The sequence below is a fragment of the Typha angustifolia genome, chromosome 14, assembly GCF_048772165.1.
Source record: "Typha angustifolia cultivar Huaian chromosome 14, ASM4877216v1, whole genome shotgun sequence".
NCBI classification, from domain to species: Eukaryota; Viridiplantae; Streptophyta; class Magnoliopsida; order Poales; family Typhaceae; genus Typha; species Typha angustifolia.
In genome coordinates this window covers 8,533,556-8,554,315 of record NC_133252.1, presented here as the reverse complement: position 1 = coordinate 8,554,315, position 20,760 = coordinate 8,533,556, and the positions used below count along the sequence as shown (strand labels likewise).

At 37.2% G+C, this 20,760-nt stretch overlaps 1 protein-coding gene across 1 annotated transcript; it reads left to right on the top strand.

Moving 5' to 3' along the window:
* The first annotated feature begins 18,440 nt into the window (after nt 1-18,440).
* Nucleotides 18,441-19,811, top strand: LOC140776287 (peroxidase 2-like). The gene is made up of 2 exons (XM_073119946.1): nt 18,441-18,721; nt 18,850-19,811. The coding sequence occupies exons 1-2, from the start codon at nt 18,491-18,493 to the stop codon at nt 19,585-19,587; spliced, it is 969 nt and encodes a 322-aa protein (XP_072976047.1). The 5' UTR covers nt 18,441-18,490; the 3' UTR covers nt 19,588-19,811.
* The last annotated feature ends 949 nt before the right edge of the window (nt 19,812-20,760 follow it).

Below are 20,760 nucleotides of genomic sequence, written 5' to 3'. Positions count from 1 at the left end.
ATACGATTCGAACTTCACCGATGACGTCTCAAGCATGGATATACTTTATGGGTGTTTTTGTTTCTTGCTTTAATATTTAATTCTTAAAAAAATAAGTTTTCTGTATGTCGCGTTCGAACGCGGGTGGAGTGCGTTCGAACACGGTTGTGAACGCTTGCATCAGATTCGCATATCCAAAGAGTACAAATTGTGTGTTCGAACGCACCTACGAATGCTTGCATCGCGTTCGCAAATCTTGAGAAGTGAGAAATATGTTCATTCAAACACGCTGCGAACGCTTACATTGCAATCGCAAATCCAGAAAAGTGAGAAATATGTTCGTTTGAACGCGATTTGGTGCATTCAAACGCGGTCGGTGAAAATGTACTATTTAGGGTTATTTTTGAATTGTTTGGTTAGCCTCTAAAGATGTGGATGGCAACCATAGAGTCATTATTAATGAACTGAGTATTTTTCCTTGTCTCCTTCATCTTCTTCTCTCCTGTTCTCTCGATCCCCGGCGACGTCGCTTCTGACCTCCCTCGACCGGCCAATTACCCTAGTCCCGTAGAGGCGACCCACTTCTTCCCCTTCTTCCAATCTATCCATCACTTGCCCTAACCCTTCCATCACCCATAACCCTTCCACCACCACTTATTGTCCGGTGCCACCCCATTAACATCGGTCCACCACCATCCACCATCATCTAGGATCTCGTGCCTCCATTCACGGATCCTAAGATAGACCTCCTAATATTCATCCATTAATCATACGATATCTTGAGGTCCTCACATCCGATTTGCCTAAAACTTGATTTATTGGAAAGCTCTTTTCTGGAGCTACAACATATCAAAATCTCAGAACAATCCGAAGGGGGCATCTTTCGGCATCTATTTCTAAAATTCCGTGGCAGATTTTGTCCAGCTCTAAAAATCAGGAGAGATCGAACCTTAGCCTAAAAGAGGAGATCGTATCAGTGACATTGTGGGTTGATACATGAACCTGCTCGATATATGAACTACACAAGTGATGTCTAGTTTGAGAGTTTAAGACATTTTCCCATTGGAATATTAGCGGGAGTAGTACCAAGTAATTATGCTTCCTCAATAATCTTTAGGGCATACATGCATTGGCAGATATAGATACCATTGCTAGAAGTAGACACTTCAATTCCCAAAGAATATTTCAAATCTCCCAAGTCCTTAATATGAAAATGAGAACGAAGAAATCCCTAAAGTGTAGCAATATTCACAGGATCATTTCCAGTAATTAGTATTTCATCAACACAGATCAACAGGGCAATGAAAGAATTGCTATATTCTAGGTAAATAAAGAATAGTTAGCCTTGGATTGTACATACCCGGTTGAACTAATAGCTTTTGAAAATCTTGCAAACCACTACCAAGATGCTTGTTTTAGACCATATAGTGATTTGTGTAGCTTGCATACCATGTTGTCTATCCCCTGGGTATGAAACCCAAGCAGCGAAGACATATTAATCTCTTCTTTAAGTGTACCATGGAGAATGGCCTTGTTGACATCAAGTTGTTAAAGGGACCAACCTCTTGCTGCTGCTAAAGCTAGAAGACATCTGATAGAGACTATCTTGGCAATGGGAGAAAAAGTTTCTTGATAGTTGACACCTTCTTATTGTGTGAAGCCTTTTGCATCTAGTCGTGCTTTGTATCGGTAAATTGAGCCATCAGCCTTGTGTTTGATTTTATAGACCCAATGACAATTAATAGGTTTTTTGTCAGCTAGTAGTGGAGTCATAGTCCATGTGCCATTTTCTTCAAGAGCTTGCAGTTCTTTTTGCATTGCATCCTGCCATTTAGGTGAAGTCGCAACCTCGGTGTAGGATTAAGGCTATATAGTGGCACTAATTTGAGCAATAAAAGCTTGATGCTGCTGTAAGTATCAATGCTAGGAAAGATTGTTCGAAAGAGGATACCTCGTGCCTTTGGTCAGACCTAGATGAAGAAAGGATGATGGTTAGGATGGAGAGAGTAAGAACTGATTGCATTAGTAGTCTTGCAGTCAAAGTGGTGGGGCCCAAACATAGGATGAGAGGTGGAGAGCTACACAATTCACTAAGTGGGGTTAGTGTCGATTTGTGGCGATGACGCCTGCAGTGGGGTTAGTACTAGTCTGCGGCAACGTATGCAGTGGAGCCGACAGTGTCGCGGTAGGCTAGACGAAGGAGGAATTAGAGTTTGGTGGTGAGGAATTAGGGGTTGGTTGATGAAGATGCAATAGGGGTTTTGGTTGTGGGTGGAGAAAAAGGGTTAGAGGAGATCTAGCTCGGGTTTGGATTATTGGTTAATGGGTTCAAGTTTGGGTTGTTTCATGATAATGGGCTCTGGCTTGAATCTGATATTAGTAATGGAATTGGGCCAGAATTGTGGTCCAAGGGAGGAATGTAATAAGTAGAATTGTTAGAAGCATATGGAAAATGATTTTCATGAAAAACATCTCTACTAGTAAAAACATGTCGATTTGTAAGATCGAATAATTTATAGGCCTTTTTGACTAAGAGGGTAACCAATGAAAACACACTTAATGGCGTGAGGAGAGAATTTATGTATGATACAAGGATTTGTACCATATCCCAGACAGCTAATGGTCTGAAGATGGGAGAAAAAAGGAGGTTTATTATAAAGACATTCAAATGGAGTTTGGAAGGAAAGAATAGAGATGGAAGACGATTAATGATATGAACAGCAGATAACACACATTTGCCCCAAAAATGAGTAGGAAGATTAGCATGAAACAATAAGATGCATGCAACTTGTAAAATATGATGGCATTTCCGTTCCACAACCCTATTTTGTCGGGACATGTAAACACATGAATGTTGAAAAACAATAAATTTAAAAAAAAAATGTTGAAGAGAAAGAAACTTGGCACCATTGTGCTATGAAATGCTTTGATGTGAGAGAAAAATTGTGTGATGACAAAATTAAAAAATTATTTTAAAAGTGATTTAGTTTCACCTTTTTGTCTCATTAGATAAACTCAAGTAATATGTATGTAGTCGTCAACAATTGAAAGAAAATAGAAAGTGCCAGAAATTGAAGAATGTTTATAAGGAGCCCATATGTCACAATGAATAAGATCAAAAGTAGATTTTGTTGAAAGTAAACTAATACCAAAAGGTATGGCTTTGTTTTGCCAAAAGACATATTTGACAATCTTTACTCAAATAAACGAAAATATTCTTGAAATTTTTAGCAATGAGGGCAAGATGAGATGGTGAACTATGACCTAATCTATTATGCCCAAGGTTAGTGGTAGAAGAGATGCGATTGCAGGTTACTTGGTCGTCGGAGGTGGAAGTGGACTTGATTAATGGTTTCTTCGTTGCTAATGCCACCAAATAGTATAGACCGTTGTGCTTCTTACCCAAACCAATCATCCACGTGTCTAGTTCTTGCAAAACACACCATAAAGGAAAAAAAATCACAAAACAATTTAGTCCTCTTCTTAGTCAACAAACAAACATCAAATCAACCTTGAACTTAGGCACATAAAGTACATCATATAAATAGAAGGCAGAATTTAAAGGTATTGACCCTTTTGCAATAATATCAACCTTCTCTCTACTAGGAAACAATACAGGAGGCATTGAGCATTTTTTTAGCTTCATGTAATGTCAACTACGGAGATGATATTATGTGGTCTGATGCACCACCATCAATAATCCATCGATTAAAAAAAGTTTAGACAAAACTGGTGGCGTCTTTTCTTTAGTGGTTGTTGCATTAACATGAGTGTGATTATCCCCATTATGGATACTCAAAGTTGACATGATCCGTTGAAGTTGGGCTTCAGAAACTATGCTTGATAATGTAGATAGGCATATTCTCCTTAGATACAACCTTAGAGACCATGTTAGCTGTAGAATTTTGATTGGGCTTCATATTCCTCTTGGACCGAAATTGTTTTGGGTGCCAAAGTGGATATCCTATTAATTCAAAATAGGTTTGGGCCCAATGGCCCATCTCTCCACAATGAGTGCACTCGAGCCTATTTCTCCTAGAGCCCAAACGATGCTGCCCTTGGTCGTTTTGGGGAAAGGAGCGATCAGTCTGCCAACCGTGATTGCTTGGCGAGAGAGGTTGATTGGTTTGCCAGCCTCAGCGATTGTCGCGATTGTTTTGCGAAGAGGATTGATCACCAGTCTGCCAGTTGTTGTGAGAGGAGTGATCGTCATGCCAATCTGGTTTTCCTTTGCTAGAAAATTGATTTGGTCTTCTTCTATTTCTCACAGCCATTGCGGCAGAGGAGCTTGATTCTGATTTGCCGTGTGAAGTACTGAGAAGTCACTGCTTCTCCTCTTAGGCAATTACCACATAGTCTTGGTGAATGGTAGGAAGTGGATTCATCAGCAATATTTGCCCACGAATGGCATTGTAAGTGTTGTTCAATCCCATCAAGAATTGCATTAATTATCTGCTTGTACTCCTTCGATTAAGTTAGAATAGATAGCTAACTCATCCCATAGACTTTTCAATTTCGAGTAATATGCTGAGATGGAGAGCTATTCTTGTCGAAGATTGGCTATGTCTCGTTAGATCTCAAAGATGCGGGGTGCATTGCTTTGAGAGAATCACTCAGAATGGTCCTCCTATACCTCATGAGCAGTAGAATAATAGATGATGCTATCTGCGATCTAGATTGAGGGTGTTGATGAGCTAGGAATGGGCCATGTCGTTGCAATGCGACCAAGTTGCATATCCTTTAAGGTCAGCTTCTTTTGAAGGAGATTTGATTGATCTGTCGACGAATCCAAGTTTGTTTATGGAATTTAGAGCTAGAGTCATAGCCCTCTTCCAACCGGTGTAGTTATCTCCATTCAAGGACTTAGAGACCAGAACTATTCCCGAATGATCTGAGTGATGGTTGAAATAGGGATTTGAGATATCAAATCTTGAAGGATCTGACCAACTAGGAATGGTAGATGATTTGTCGACATTAGTAGGTGGTGGATTTTCTTGGTTGCTAGCCATGGAGATTGAATGACTACTAGGAAGATGCTACATGAGAGCTTAGAGTGTAGCAATAGGTTGGATTTAACCTTGCTCTCATACCATGAAAAACAAGAAGGAGAATGGAGAAGTATATACCAAAAGGCTTCGTTACGTATTGGCATTGCCACTTTTTATGCACGCAGGAATTTCTTCTATAAGGAAAGTCTACCTATAATATAGCTATCTATAATACAGCTATTAATTATGTTATACATGGTGAAATAAATTCTAATGATTAGCATCTTCCCAATATAACTTATAGACATTCTATCCATGGAGGATTTGATCTCCTAAATCAATGTTCATTCCAATTATAAAATATTTCTTTCCTAACAGATTATACCTTATTCTGGCAAAATTACTATTTTTGCCCTTTTATGTTATTGAAAGGTTGTAATATGGGGAGATCGGAGATTGGATAAAGCCATTAGAGTTTCATTTCCCATTGTTTTAATATTTGATGTTTACTTCTTGGTATTTCATTAAAAAATGAAAAATCGAAATAAATGGCCTATGCTCTTAGAGAGAGAGATATGAAGAAAGATAGCAGTGAGGAAGAGCAACTAGCTGATGATGAAGAGCTGCTCATAGATGAGAAGGGATGGATTTGAGCAAGTAAACCAATGATATAAGATAGATAATTCTCCTCTTTCTTATGCCAAATTATGTGAAGTAGAGCTAGAACGTGACAGCACGAGATGAAAGTTGACTCTTACTTCTCACGAGTTGTGGTCGATCAGTAGCAGGCGTTGGCTGCTTGTAGTACATTTTTCTCTTTCTTTTCACTCCTTTAAAACAATTAACAAACCGAATACCTTAATCCTTAATCCCCATTCCACATTGTGTGCTCAAATTAACTTCCTAATTTTGAATTTGCGACCAATTCGCAGAAAATCCTTGAGGCCGCGTTCACGATAACTGGGAGGCCACTTTTTGGAAGTGATATAATAAAATTGGTTTATCTCCACTTATTTCTTAAGTTATACCAAGCATGCTAACCTTCTCATTAGTAGATTAGTGCAAACCGAATTTTGAGAATGTTAAAACGTATTCTATTCCATTTAGGCTTGTCGAATCAAAAAAAAATAGTTAAAAACTATTTTTACTTGTTAGAAGTAATAAAAAATTATGTCACATATTTGCACACTTCAAGAAATACAAGTATTTTTGTTTACATGCATTTGTTTGCTTTGATAATCATATGTTATAAATATTCTACAAAGACAAATAATTCTATTTAACCTTTAAAATAACTTCGAGTGCTTTTGCTTTGATGGTCCAGCGATGAGAAATTGTTGTTGAGTCCTGAATCTCTTTGAGTCATTCACATAGTTCTATTTCTACTCTGAAATCTTTACATTTAAATCTTAGGATTTCTTAAAAAATCTTTTTCTAGAACCGTAATTACCTGTGCCGGCTTGAGGTTAGTCTTGCTAAGGTGCAGGGAAAGGGTCACTCCTCTTCGTGAGACTAAAAGTTGTTCCCTTGCTCTCCTTAATCAGTGGTGTGTCACCCTCCTTACGCAAATTAGCCTTAAACAACAAAATAATGCTCGAGTGAGTTAGGTTAAGGATGGAGACATCACTGCTAAGTTTTTCCTATTGTTTGCTTAAAAAAAAGAAAGGAACTTTATATAAAGGGCTAGATTTATCAACAGATGAGTTTACTACTAATTCGGAATGCATTTCTAAGGAATTTGTTGATTACTACTCATCTCTCTGGCTTTCTAATTCTTTTGGTGGATGCTACGAACTGGCTTGACTCGATTTGCATCAGTTTCTAGACAAAATTTATACGGATCTTTAAAAAGAGTTTCTGACAAATCTAGTTATTGGATCAATATGCCATTTAGAAATATTGTAGCCCTGAAAAATATCTTTCTAATGAATCTAATTTTCCCTAGATCAGATGGCTACATTAGAAGATATCTTCAGAAAAGTGGATGAAGATTAGTGGGCCAGCTCTTATACTAATGTTACAGAACATATCTGGACTGATTCGAATGTAAAAAAGTTATAAAAATTTAGATGGTAGTAGTCTCATGAGATAAGAGTTCTAATGGCTTTATTTTATATCAATCATATTCTGGATGAAAAGATATAATTAAAATAGTGAAGCAATATCAAAATGGGGTAGAACAATAAATATCCGACGTTGCGGCAATCATTGGTGGAACACCCGCCACAAAATACACGTGCCTCTCACGTAAGTAGAACCAATGTGGTTTTCATGTGACTTGTTGGTCAAAGTTTCTACATGATAATAAGATAAAGACCATACATTTACATAAATATTACAACAAAAGGAACCCAAATTACACAGGCCACAACAAGCTCCAAGATATATATCCATACATCATAACAGAGTAAATGCCCGCATAGAAGCTACAATCCATCTGACTTATTTACAACCACAAAATAAACGAAAGAGACTAATAACAACTTTTCACCAGCTCCTCACAAACTCGAGGTTATCTACTAATCAGAAAAAAAATATTTTCACCAAAGCTCATGAGCACAAATCTTAACAAGTATACATATCTATAGTCTAAAAATAGTGTAAAAAAAGATGTCACACAATGTACGTATATGTCAATATGATCATAATAGTGCATCTATCATGTTACTATCTATAAGTCACATGTAATTATAAGAGAACATGTACAAATGGTCTATCTCGACAGCGGCAGCACTCGGTGTCCTCACTAAGCTTGGCCAAGATGACGCCAAGAGCACGCCAGCCCCACAGCTTGGCCATCCCACTCTCCCCTTCGGCCCCAAACACCATCCTGCCTCCCTCCGATCACCACAAACCACGAACTTGGGTCGTGAAGGAGGAGCTCTCACGCATGTGCTTGATATCGGAGAGAAACCCAACATTGGCATTGAGAGAGAGAGAGAGAGAGAGAGAGGAGGAAAAAGAAAGTGGCATCTAAGGGGATGAAAAACCAAAAGGAAGAAGAAGAGGTGGAGGGAAGAAAGTGGATGATGTGGGTGAGCATGTGCTCACTTAGGATTTTTATTTTATTTTATTTTTGACCAGGATGTTACAGTCGAAGAATAGCGGACAATGAAGGATAGTGGTGGATGGCCGTAAGGTAGGGTGGCTTGTAGAGGTGATGATGGCTATAAGTTGAAGGTAGAATTAGGATTTTTAATTTAGATCTACTCTTAAAAAAATAAACAACTATGATTAACTTACTTCTACCTCTAGATTATCTTACTCTTACTCCTAAGATAAACTTAAGACTAAAATAATTTCTCAATAGATAGATTCATAAATAAAAAAGTTTAACCCCTCTATATATAGATGTCGGGTATAATGAGTAATACTCGGACTTAGCCCTAAAGACTTATACGACTCGAACTAGGACTTGCTTTAGAGGCTTACATTATTTAATTGAATTTGTATTAATGGCTTACAAGACTTAATTAAACTTACCTTAAGGGCTTACATAAGAGATAAATATAAATTAATTATAAGATAAATATGCTCAATTCATCGAGCCCAATGTCCTCATGATACGATCCGATCTGATCTAGTTTATATCAATCCACCATGCTTTCGATTACCTTATCCTCAAAGTGTCCATGGTTGTTTCCATACCTTTTGTCGCTCTCGAACTACGTGTCCTTGATCTTTGTATGGGTCTCGTCTACCATATAGAAGAAGGCTCCACAAAGAGTTCTACTCTAGGGCCCACTTGTTTGAACCATAGTTTGCCTTAATCATGGGTAGATCGTGCCAAATCCTAGCCGGTGGTTCGAGCTAGGGTCTTAGTACATGCAGTTTAGATTATGGCTCAAGTGTTGGTGGTCTAAGGAAGGTGTTGACAGTGGTGGCTTGGACCAAAAATGTCTTAATCAATGTGGCTAGAAAACTAGGTTTCGACCTTTATTTTTCATCGCGACTAGAGAAGATGATGATGGGGTCATCGCTAAGGATTGCTCTAGTGTCGTGTCGGTGGTGGAAATAGTCTGTAGAGATGGTAGTATCTCTATTGTGACCAGAGGTGGTGCTTTGGTTGTGATCTGGGCTCGCACTTTGCCTTCCTCACGGTTTAGACTTTCATATTATAGGGAGGTCGGTTCCACTATGGCCGATGGCACTGGCAATGCAAGGGGTGGTGCTAGGTATGGAGGGCTGCCGTCAAGGTTTGAATAGTCTTTTTCATCCTCTCAGTGCTCCTCAAAGGTGATTCATCACTAGCAGTTGCTGGTGGTGGCAGTGGCACCGAATAAGACTAGTCCATATGGATATGAGTTCTTGATCCTCTATAGTTGCTTCCTTAGGCGTTACAGACCATATCTAGATCAATTCTAATGTAAGAAAATTATAAAAATTTAGGTAGTGGTAGCCTCACGAGATAGGGTTCTAATGGCTCTAGCTTTACATCAATCGGATGTTGAGATAAAAAGATATAATTAAAATAATATAGAAAGGTTAAAATAGGGCAAAACGGTAAATATCTGACATTACAGCAGTCGTCAGGGGGTGGCGGATGTCCAAGGGTAGTGGTGGGTGGCTGTAGAGTAGGGTGGCTACTGGAGATGATGGTGACTATGGGTTAGAAGTAAAATTTGAGTTTCCAATTTAGATTTACTTCTAGAAAAATAAAGACGTTCTAATGGCTATAATAAAAATGATAAATGCGAGAATGAGAAAATAACTAAACTCAATTAATTCTCAATGCTTGGATACTTGGATGCTTGGATTAATTAAAGCTCAACCCCTCTATATATAGAGGTCAGATACAATGAGTCCTACTCAGACTTAGCCCCAAAAACTTAGGCTCGAACTAGGATTTGCCTTAGAGGCTTACATGACTTAATTGAGCTTATCTTAGTAGCTTACGTGACTTAACTAGACTTGCCTTAAGGGCTGATTATTGGATCGATGTGAAATTTAGACAGTTTGTAGCCCTAGAAACTATCTTTCTTGTGAATCTAACTTCCTACAGATTGGATGTGTTAGAAGATATCTTTAGAAAAGTGGATGAAGGTTGGAGAGTCAGCTTTGATACTAATGTTACGAAATAAATTTGGACAGATTCGGACATAAGAAAATTATGAAAATTTAGGTGGTGGTAACCTTATGATATAGGATTCTAATGGCTCTAGTTTTATGTAATCGAATATCTAGATGAAAAGATATAATTAAATAGTAGAGCAATGTCAGAATGGGATAGTACGGTGAATATGTGACATTGCGGCAGTCGTTGGAGGATGACAAATAGCCAAGGATGGTGGTGGATGACCGTAAGATACGGTGGCTCAAGGAGGCGGTGGTGGTTATGTGTTGGAGGTAGAATTAGGGTTTTAATTTAGATATACTGCTAAGAAAATAAACGGTTATAATTAACTTACTTCGACTCCTATATTATCTTATTCTTACTCCTAAGATAAACTCAAAACTAAAATAATTTTTCAATGCTTGAATGCTTGGATTCATAAATAAAGAAGCATAGTCTCTCTATATATAGAGGTCGAGTACAATGAGTCTTTCTTGGTCTTAACCTTAAATGCTTATACGACTCGAATTGGGACTTGCTATAGAGGCTTACATATCTTAATTCAACATATTTTAGTAACTTCATTAAACATTGCCTTAGTGGCTTATATAACTTAAAAAGACTTAATTTAAGGGCTTACATAAAAGATAAATATAAATTAATTAAAAATAAATATGTTCAATCCATTAAGCTTAATTTCCTCATGATATAATCTGATCTAAACTGATTCACATAAGTGAATAGTACCTACCATTCTGTACCTTAAACCTCATGGCCATGATGACCTAGTTTGCATTAGATTTGGACCAACCCAGACGTAGAAAAATTATAAAAATTTAGATAGGGGTAGCCTTAGAAGTTAGAGTCCTAATAATTTTAGTTTCATATAAATCAAAGATCGACATGAAAGTTATAAATAAAATAGTAGAGGAAGGTTATAACCAGATAAATTGATAAATTTCTGACATTGCAGTAGTTGTTAGAGGGTGGCTAAAACACCCACTTTCAAAAATCACGTGTTCCTCACGTGGAGAATTTCCACGTGATTCTCAAGAGATCTTTCTGTGAAATAATCTCACAAAGTATCTGGATAAGTTAAAAAATACCATAATAATCTAACAAATAATCCAAAGTTACAATATCATAGGCCTCAACAAGCCTCTAGGAATACAAGTCCAACATAAAATTTAAAACATAAATACCCTCGCAGGGGCCAAGTCCGACTAGAAATAATAGAATAGACAAATACTAAAATAGAGGAATGAATCTACCACTCCTCGCTATCTGCATCCTTAATAATCAGCTCTGAAATATTTTCACCAAAATAGCGATGAGCACGGGACCCAGCAAGTAAAATCAATAGAAATCTATGAATATTGTATTGCATGATAAATAGAAATGCAAACCCATAAATATGTCAAGGAATGTGTACATTATAACTTTTAATAACTTTCATCATTATAGCTCAATTTACATAAAAATCCACACAGAAACCGAGTCACAATGACATGTCTCATAAAGCACCATAAAATCGAGGGGACTAGTCATCTAGCGGTATTATCGCCCATACATTCCTGGCGACACTGTATATGACCGATTGTCTATGGCCATCAGACTAAGGACCTCAGTTATAGGCCCATCAACACCGCTCTAGTAATTATCGCATAGAGCGAAATCATCACATACGACGATTAAGAGCATACAGCTCGATAGACGCCCTGGCCCTACATCCTCGGGTACCGCTAGAACTACAATCCCTACCTCTCAATCATCTTTTCTAATATCATACTAGATTAGTCTCCAACTAGGGCAGTGTAATCACCTGAATGCTCTAACAGTTACTGCCAACTAGGGCAGTGTAATCACCTGAATGCTCTAATAGTTACTGACCTCAGGTGTAGACCGCTAATATAATACTATATAATACACTTTACCCTTAACCCCAGGTTGAGTGGGTGAAAGGAGCACTACCTAGCTGGAACTTGACTAATAATGATACATGCATGTGGTGCCATGACCTCTATTATTTATTTAACATAATCATCAAAATAACAGGTATTATAAACAAGCATAGAGTCTATCATACATGTGCATTAAGTGATAAATAATGCAAGTAAGAATTGATATGTAATTAAATGCAAGTATGAAATGTCATGTAATTTTCACAAGTAAGAAACGACATTTAATTAATACAGGTAAGAATTGGCATAAGTATGCATTTTTTGTAGACTATTATAGAATTCTACTCGCTTGGAATATCTCTGAAATACGTCTTACTCTCCTAATCAGTTGGCTCTTCCTGAATTTCGAGATCCTTCCAACATAATAGCGGGTCTAATAATTTATAAATAAAATAAACATAAGATTGATGAACTTAAAGGACTACTACCTTGTTGTAAAAATTAAGTTTTGGTTTTCTAGGTTCGAATATATTATTTTGTCTTAATTTAAAAATGGTCATTTAGAGTCGTTCACATTTGTAAGTGTCAAAGATAATTGAAAAGAATAATAAATTCAAATACCTATTTTAATTATGTATTAATCCTAATTTTATTAATAACATAGTTGAGAAAAATAAAATAATTATAATTTATGTAGCTAACAAAATTAAGAAAATAAAAGACAAATAATAAATCAATCTATGGTCTAAAGGTTGGGATGGGCTCGAGGTTCAGCAAGCTTAGGTGAGAGAGAGAGTAGACTGCTGACCTACCTGCAGCCCACTAGACTAGAGGCAGTGGACTGGGCTCAAGAGCCTAGTCCAATAGAGTGAGGAGGTGGGCTGTGGGCCTACTGTGGGCCTACTATAGCCCACCTGGTTCAAAGGGGCACTGGACTAGACTCAAGGGCCCGGTCCAGCAAGTTGAGATAGTGGGTTGCGGGCCTACTACAGCCCACAAGACCCTGAAATAGTGGATTGGGCTCCAGAGCCTAGTCCATTAGGGTGAGAAGGTGGGCCCGCACAGCCCACCAGAAACTGAGGTGGTGGACTAGGCTCCAGAGCCCAGTCCACCGAGGCCTTAGAAAAGGCTCGAGGGCTTGGGCTGTGGCCCACGCAACAACCCAGAGAGAGTGCGGTGGGGGTTGGCCCAACCCCCACCCCTTCTCCTCGTCTCCTTGCTAGAGAAGAAAACAGAGGATAAAAAGGTGTTGGTGCCAGTGATCCTCGTCGCTGGCAGCCTAGCACCAGATGCTCCCCAAGTCGATGAGGTCGACTTGAATTGCAGGTGAGCTTGAACCATCAACCAGTGGGGTCGATGGTGAGAGCTGAGGAACTCCATGGCCGGCGGCCATGGAGCTTCCAAGTGTAGTGAAAGAAGGGCTCGAAGCCCTCATCTCAAGTACCCACCTCTTCCACGTGAAGAGTTGAGTCAGTTGAGGCTGACGAGTAGGGCCACCACCACCAGTGGTGGCCGCCTGAGTCCAAATAACCCAGCGGTGGGAGGCGACATGGCATTGCCTCCCCCACGATAAGGGGCTGCAGCGGGGAAACTCCCCGGACCAATGGGTAGTCGACCCGAGGTCGCCAACCGACGAATTTCTCCGATGAAGGCAGACATAATTAAATTCCTAATTAAACATGATCAACTAGGCTATTTTCAAATTAAACTAAAGAGGGGATGGAGGCTAATCCGAGGATTGAGGTGAGGGGATTTTGGCTGGCTGGTGGCACTTCGGTGACTCGCTATTCGCGACGAGGTCTTCGGTGGCTCGGAAGAGAAAAGAGAGAAAGGAAGAGCGAGGAAGAGGAATTTTGAAAAGAAGAGAACTCGAGGGGAAGAAGTGGAGTTTAAATAGAGAAGAGGCGGAGAGGGCAATAGAGTGGAGTTAACTCCACTTCGGCGCACTTCTCTCCCACCTCTCGCAACTAACTACGAGAGGTGGGGGAGGAGGAAGAAGGAGTCAGCGCACGTGCCAAGCGTGTGCGTTGCGGTTAGAGTGCACGCGCATGGTGTGTGCGTTATTTTTTTTATTCTTCTATTTTTTTTAACACGGATGTTACAGTGGCAAACGGCCGTATAGTAGGATGGGTACTAAAACAAAGTGGTGGCTTTGGAGGTTCTACACCTATGATCTACTTTTAAAAATTAAGGTACAAACAATCTAACGACTACGATGGAACGATAAATGCGATAATAAAAAAATAACTAAACTCAATTAATTCCCAATGCTTGGATGTTTGTTATTTGGATGAATAAACAAAGAAGCCTAGCCCCTCTATATATAAAGGTCAAGTATAATGAGTCCTACTTGGACTTAATCCTAAAGGCTTATACGACTCGAACTAGGACTTATTTTATATGCTTATAAGATTTAATTGAACTTACTTTAATAGCTTATGTGACTTAATTGAATTTGCCTTAGTGGTTTACATGCCTTAACTAGACTTGTCTTAAATGCTTACAAAAAAAATAAATAAATAAAATTAATTAAAAGATAAATAAACTCGATCCATCGAACCTAATATTCTCATAATGCGATATGATCTAACCTAGTTTGCATTAGTATTAGTCGTCATTTGATAGTTTATTGTAGTCTATAACAGTCATACCATATTATCTAGTCTAGTATTGTTACGATAAATTTGCATGTTCATATACCACAAAATTTATTTAGATTATAGTATAATTTATTTTTAAAATAAATTATCTTAAGTACAAATTTATCTTCATGCGATAAACCTATCGTGTGTTGGTATACACATGGGTGCATGGCAGAGGAGTTACAATAAATATATAAATTTCCAACAAATTTTGATACGGACTTCCCTATAAGTTTGTATAGGTATTAATGCTACGACCATCAAGTTAGTGTCGTAGTTCTTTCCCTTTCTTCCACTAAAAAGCCTAGCCAACTTGCAAAACCCTTCCTCATAAGCTATTGGAGAACAGAATGTTATGACATCATATCTACTTGTACAATTTCTCAATTTCTACTTTGTTAGTACCATCTACATCCTACTACTATATTGCTTTTGGTGTTTGAAATTTGTGCAGTGGGGGCACAATCTTACTAAGTTCCATCTTCAATATCTAAGAACAAATTAGGGTTATTTTTAATTTTTTTTTTTGCATATATCCCTTCAAGATTTTCTTATTCACTTATATGCCGGTCTAAACTTGATATCTATATATGTACCATGCATATCAAAACACACAACTTTTAGATATATACCCTTTAAAACACTTATTTTTTATTTTCATATATACCTTTTGGAGTTAACTAATAGTTAAACTTTAAATAATTTACTTTAGATTTCATATATGTCCCTTAGTTAAAAGTATGTATTTCTACTTTTTTATATTAAAAGTCCTGATACTGCCACAACTTTGTGAACTGGAGAAGAGGTACAGATAAGTAATCTTATCAATGCAAATAACATAATACAAAAAAATGAAATTAATGCAAGCTAGCTTTTAGGTAGTAGTGGCAATTTCCAGCTTGACATCATTGACCGGCTCCAAATTAAAATATGACCCTTGAAATTAGAAAGGCACAGTCTGGAAGTTGAATTATTGAGGATATTTAATCATCGCTTATTCTTTTTAAATATACTTATGAACATTAATAGATATAAGATCCTAGTCGGTTGCCGCTAATCTTAAAATTATAGAGCAGCTAATCTCACTTCTTATTCTTTAAATCATGTCTCTAATCTAGAGTATAAAAATATAGTATTTAATTGTAAGTTGAAATAGTGGTGTAATAATTATATTTAATGTAGCAGGATTACTTTTAATTTGATACATAAATTTAAATTAAAGTGTAATTATTTCTTGTAGGTATGCAATGTTCACGTTTCGTGGAAGATGATTAGTTGGAGAGAAGAGATAGAAGTGTAAGATGATTAGTACGAGAGGAGACAGAGAGAAAATTGAATATAAAGTTTTAATTTGAGCAGAAAACTAGACTAGTTAAATTTTTTTTAAATTTTTTAAATTCTAATTATTAAAATAATTTTAGTTGAATTAGGGGTAAAATCTATGCATAATTAGATTCAAATAACATGCATAATATTTCTAATATAGAGTAAGAATAATTTCATATTTGGTTGTAAATCTAGAATAATATTCTGTAATTTAGAATAGAGAAATCTCTAACCAGAAACATCACCATACTTAGGAGAATGAGAAAAGATAATATTAGTTTCATCGCCCTTCTGGGATTTATTTATTAAAGACAACCTAAACTACATTACGTGTGGATTAGTCGTAAATATAAAATTGGGAAGTTTGAGCACATAACGTCGAATTTGGTTTAAATATTCGATTTATTAGTTTTGTATAATTTTGTACATAAAATTATAAATAATATACTCTATTTTGAGTATATTACTGAAAAGCTATCTCGTTTTATTATTTATAAGTGGAGCCTTCTACCTAACGAGGCTCTTGTTTAAATTAATTTAATTATTTGACACAGAATTAAGCACCTAAAATAACCCGGAGTAATACAAACTCAGTCAAATTGGATCACATCAAAGAGAGATTGGGCTTAATGGATTGAGTTTAGTAATCTTATCTACTTATTTATTTTAATTAGAGTCTTATTACGTTAGAATTTGTTAGTTAACTAATTCAGCTTTGCATAGTTTCGAAAAAAATATTTGAAGGATATTTAATAATAGTAGACTAGTTGGAGAATATTGGTAACGTCCTCATCTATAACCTCTTATTCAAGGTTTCTCTAAATTATAGAATGAAGAAACATTCCGAGAAGGATAAGGAAGACTGATTTAGCTAAGTTATATTTATCTCTAGGTTATATTTATCTCTTATGTAAGTACTTAAGACAAGTTTAGTTAAGTCATATAAACCAGTAAAACAAGTTCAATTAAGTCATATAAGTCTCTAAGATAAGTCTTAATTCGAGTCGTATAAGCCTTTACGGTTAGTCTAAGGCAAGTTATAATTCGAGTCATATAAGTTTTTAGAGCTAGTCCAAATAGGACACCCCACCTCTGTATATAAAAGGGCAGGGCTTCTTTGTTAAACATCCAATTCTCCGGGCATGAGAATTAATTAAGTTTAGTTACTTTTTTATTATCGTATTTATCGTTTTATCATAGTCGCTAGATCGTCTTTATCTTAATTTTTAGGAGTAGATTATAGGCGCAGAATCTCCAAAGCTTCTAAACCCTAGCCACCACTTTCCTCTAGTACTCACCCTACTATATAGTCGTTCACCACCGCTCTTGGCCGTTCACTACCGCTCTTGGCCGTCTGTCACTCTTTGACGACCGTTGCAACGTCGGATATTTATCGTTCTATTCTGTTCTAATCTATCTCTACTATTTTATTTTAACTTTTCATCCCGATGATTTAAGAGAAACTAGAGTGATTAGAATCTTAACTAATGAGGTTACCACTACCTAACTTTTCGCTCTAGATCTGATTTGTAATATGGAGATAACCCAGAATACTAATTTCTAACAAAATATATTCGATTTAATCGAGCCTCTAAAAGATTAAAATCACATCAACATCTAAGCATTAAATTCCACAAGATCAATGGATTCGAAACTACTATTTAATCTCAAATATCAGTGAGATAAGTATAATTCAGAAAATTTAAAATATTACTTGAAATAGACGCAATGTTTTACGTTTTATTTCATTTCATCATATAGTGAGGTGTTGCTCGGTTTTTTTTTTTTTTGCCAAATAAAACGACCTATTTATAAATTAAAAGAAAAGATAGTGTTTTACTTATAATATAGTCAAACTGCTGGGTATTATTGTTAATTTTCTCATTCTTTTATTGGTAAAAAAGGAAATATGTCGGTTTTACAATTTTTTTTTTTTGCAGATAACCCATAAAAAATCTCTTATTTTTTTATATGCCCCTCTAAAATTAATATTTACATGTATATCTATGAAAAGACATGATTTTTGTATATGTATTATTTATATGAAAAGACATGATTTTTGAGTTACATAAGCATTAAATTTTAAATAATTTAGAACAAACAGATAAAAATATACTTACTGTAGTTTTTATTAACTTTCTTAGTCAAAGATATTTTTGTGTTTTTTCTACTAATTATTCAAATTTAATCTGAAAAATAATCTGTTGGATATCTATGCAAATAGTATATGTTTTGAATGGTAAACATGCAAATATAAGGGCATAAAAACGAGTGAAGGATTCCTTAAGGATATACATGCAAGCAAAAAAAAACGATATAAAAATTGTAACCTCAACAAACCAATGCTCTGCAAGCTCATTCGTGAGAACTAAAAAGTCAAAATTCCAGCTTGTGCTGCCCACGTTCTAGCTTTATTCCACCTAATATGGCATAAAAAAGAGAAGACTCTTTTATTTTATCATTGGTTAATTTACTTGCTCAAACCCAACCCTTCCCATCTATAAATACCTATCAGCATGAGCAGCTCTTCATCATCAGCTAGCTGCTCTTCCTCACTGCTCTCTTTCTCTCTATCAGAGTATACATAGATATATAGTAAAGATGAGCAGAGATAGAGGTCAGCTTCCTCTCTTGGCCTCTTGCCTTCTCTTTGCATTGGCCATCCAAGCCATGCTTCCCACCTCCTCTGCTTCCCTACAAGTTGGATTCTATGGTTGCAAGTGCCCAAAGGCTGAGGAGATCGTGAGAAAGGTGGTGCACAAGGCTGTGGCCAAGACTCCTGGCCTTGGCGCCGCCCTTATTAGGATGTTCTTCCACGATTGCTTTGTTAGGGTCAGTAAGTTATACATTACAAATATATATATATTTTACAACTAAATTCTTATTCTTTATAGAATTCACATGTATAGATGAATAGATTAATTGCCATTGATATTTTTTTTTATTTTTTTTTGCACCAGGGCTGTGATGCTTCTGTACTCCTTGACCCAACACCAGCCAACCCCAACACTGAGAAAACTTCCCCTCCAAACAACCCTAGCTTGCATGGCTTCGATGTGATTGATGAAGCCAAGGCTGCCCTCGAGCACCACTGCCCAGGCATCGTCTCTTGTGCGGACATTATCGCCTTTGCTGCTCGTGATGCAGCTAAATTCCTTGGTGGTATCAAGTACGCCATCCCCTCTGGAAGGCGAGACGGAAGAGTCTCCATCGCAGCTGAGGCGCTCCAAAATCTGCCCCCTCCTTTCTTCAATCTATCCCAGCTTATCGCTAGCTTTGCATCCAAAGGGTTATCCGTCGGCGATCTGGTCACCCTCTCCGGAGCACACTCCATCGGTGACTCCCACTGCTCATCGCTCTCGCTCCAGGATCCATCGATCGAACCATCCTTTATCACATTCTTGAGGAGCAAATGCCCACCGACGGCGAGCCCTACTACGGTTGTGGATCAAGATATTGTGACACCAAATAGATTGGATAACCAATACTACAAGAATGTGATAGCTCACAAAGTCTTGTTCTCTTCCGACGTTGCCTTGCTAGGGAGCCCCCAGACGACGGCCTTGGTGCAGGCCTTTGCGAGGCACCAGAGAGTTTGGAAGGCAAAGTTTGGGGCTGCCATGGTGAAGATGGGCCACATCGGGGTGCTTACTGGAAATCAAGGTGAGGTTAGAAAAATGTGCAAGGTTGTGAACTAGCTAGCTAGCTAGTTTCGGTACGACTTGCCATGCATATGCGATGGCTTGCTTAGGATATATGACTTGGTATTTGTTTTCTGACGTGTATTGTTTCGTCGACGTCGTGCTCTATGACTCGTTGAGTCTGTCGATGTTGTTTGTCATGTTTTATTTCATTCTTTTGTTCTCATTTTCTAATAGAGTTTGTCATCAGTATAATGCACAATAAATTACTTTGAGGTAAATCTTTGTGCTGCTTTTGAATTCGTACAAACATGATTTGTAGTGGCATGGTAACTGATCGAGTAAGCATTTGTATAGAAATTCATGATGCTTCAAGATCATCGGAAGGATCACCATTAAGGCTGAATTTAAGGGTCCTTGGATGACATTATTGAGCTGGCCAAGATTATCAAAAGCAAGAAGGAGAATGGAGAAGTATATACCAAGAGGCTTGCATTACATATTGGCATTGCCACTATTTATACATGCAGGAATTTCTTCCATAAGGAAAGTCTACCCATAATACAGCTATCTATAGTACGGCTATGATTACGTTATACATGGTGAAATAAATCCTGATGATTAGCATCTTCCTAATATAGCTGATACACAATCTATCCATGGAGGATTTGATTTCTTGAATCAATGTTCATTCCAATTGTAGAGTATTTCTTTCCTAACACTCACTTTCAAGTTGGAGAGTGAATGTCTCTAACTCCCAACTTGCGAATCATGGCAATGAAAGTTTCTTTCCAAGAGCTTTGGTAGAAACATCTGCCAATTGGTTTATAGAGCTCATGAGTCTAGTGATGGGGAACCATCAAATATCTTGTCCTTTACATAATGACAATATGCCGAGTGCGCTAATGGAAGACTGAATTAGCTGCTATGTGTAGTGTCGCTTTATTGTCACAACAAAGTAGGGCTAGTTCTGAATGTAGCAATCCCAAATCCAAATTTTTAAGAAGATATCGAGGCCAAGAAAGTTCACAAGTTCCGTCATGGCCTGGTATTCTACTTAAATTGATGATAGAGAAATAGTTTTCTAGTACTTCGACTTCCATGAAATTAATGAAGGACCGAGGAAAATATAATAGCCAGAAGTAGATATTCTAGTAACCGGACAACTTGGCCAATCAGAATCACAAAAAGCTTATAATTTGAGATCACTTTAGAGGAAAAGAATAACCC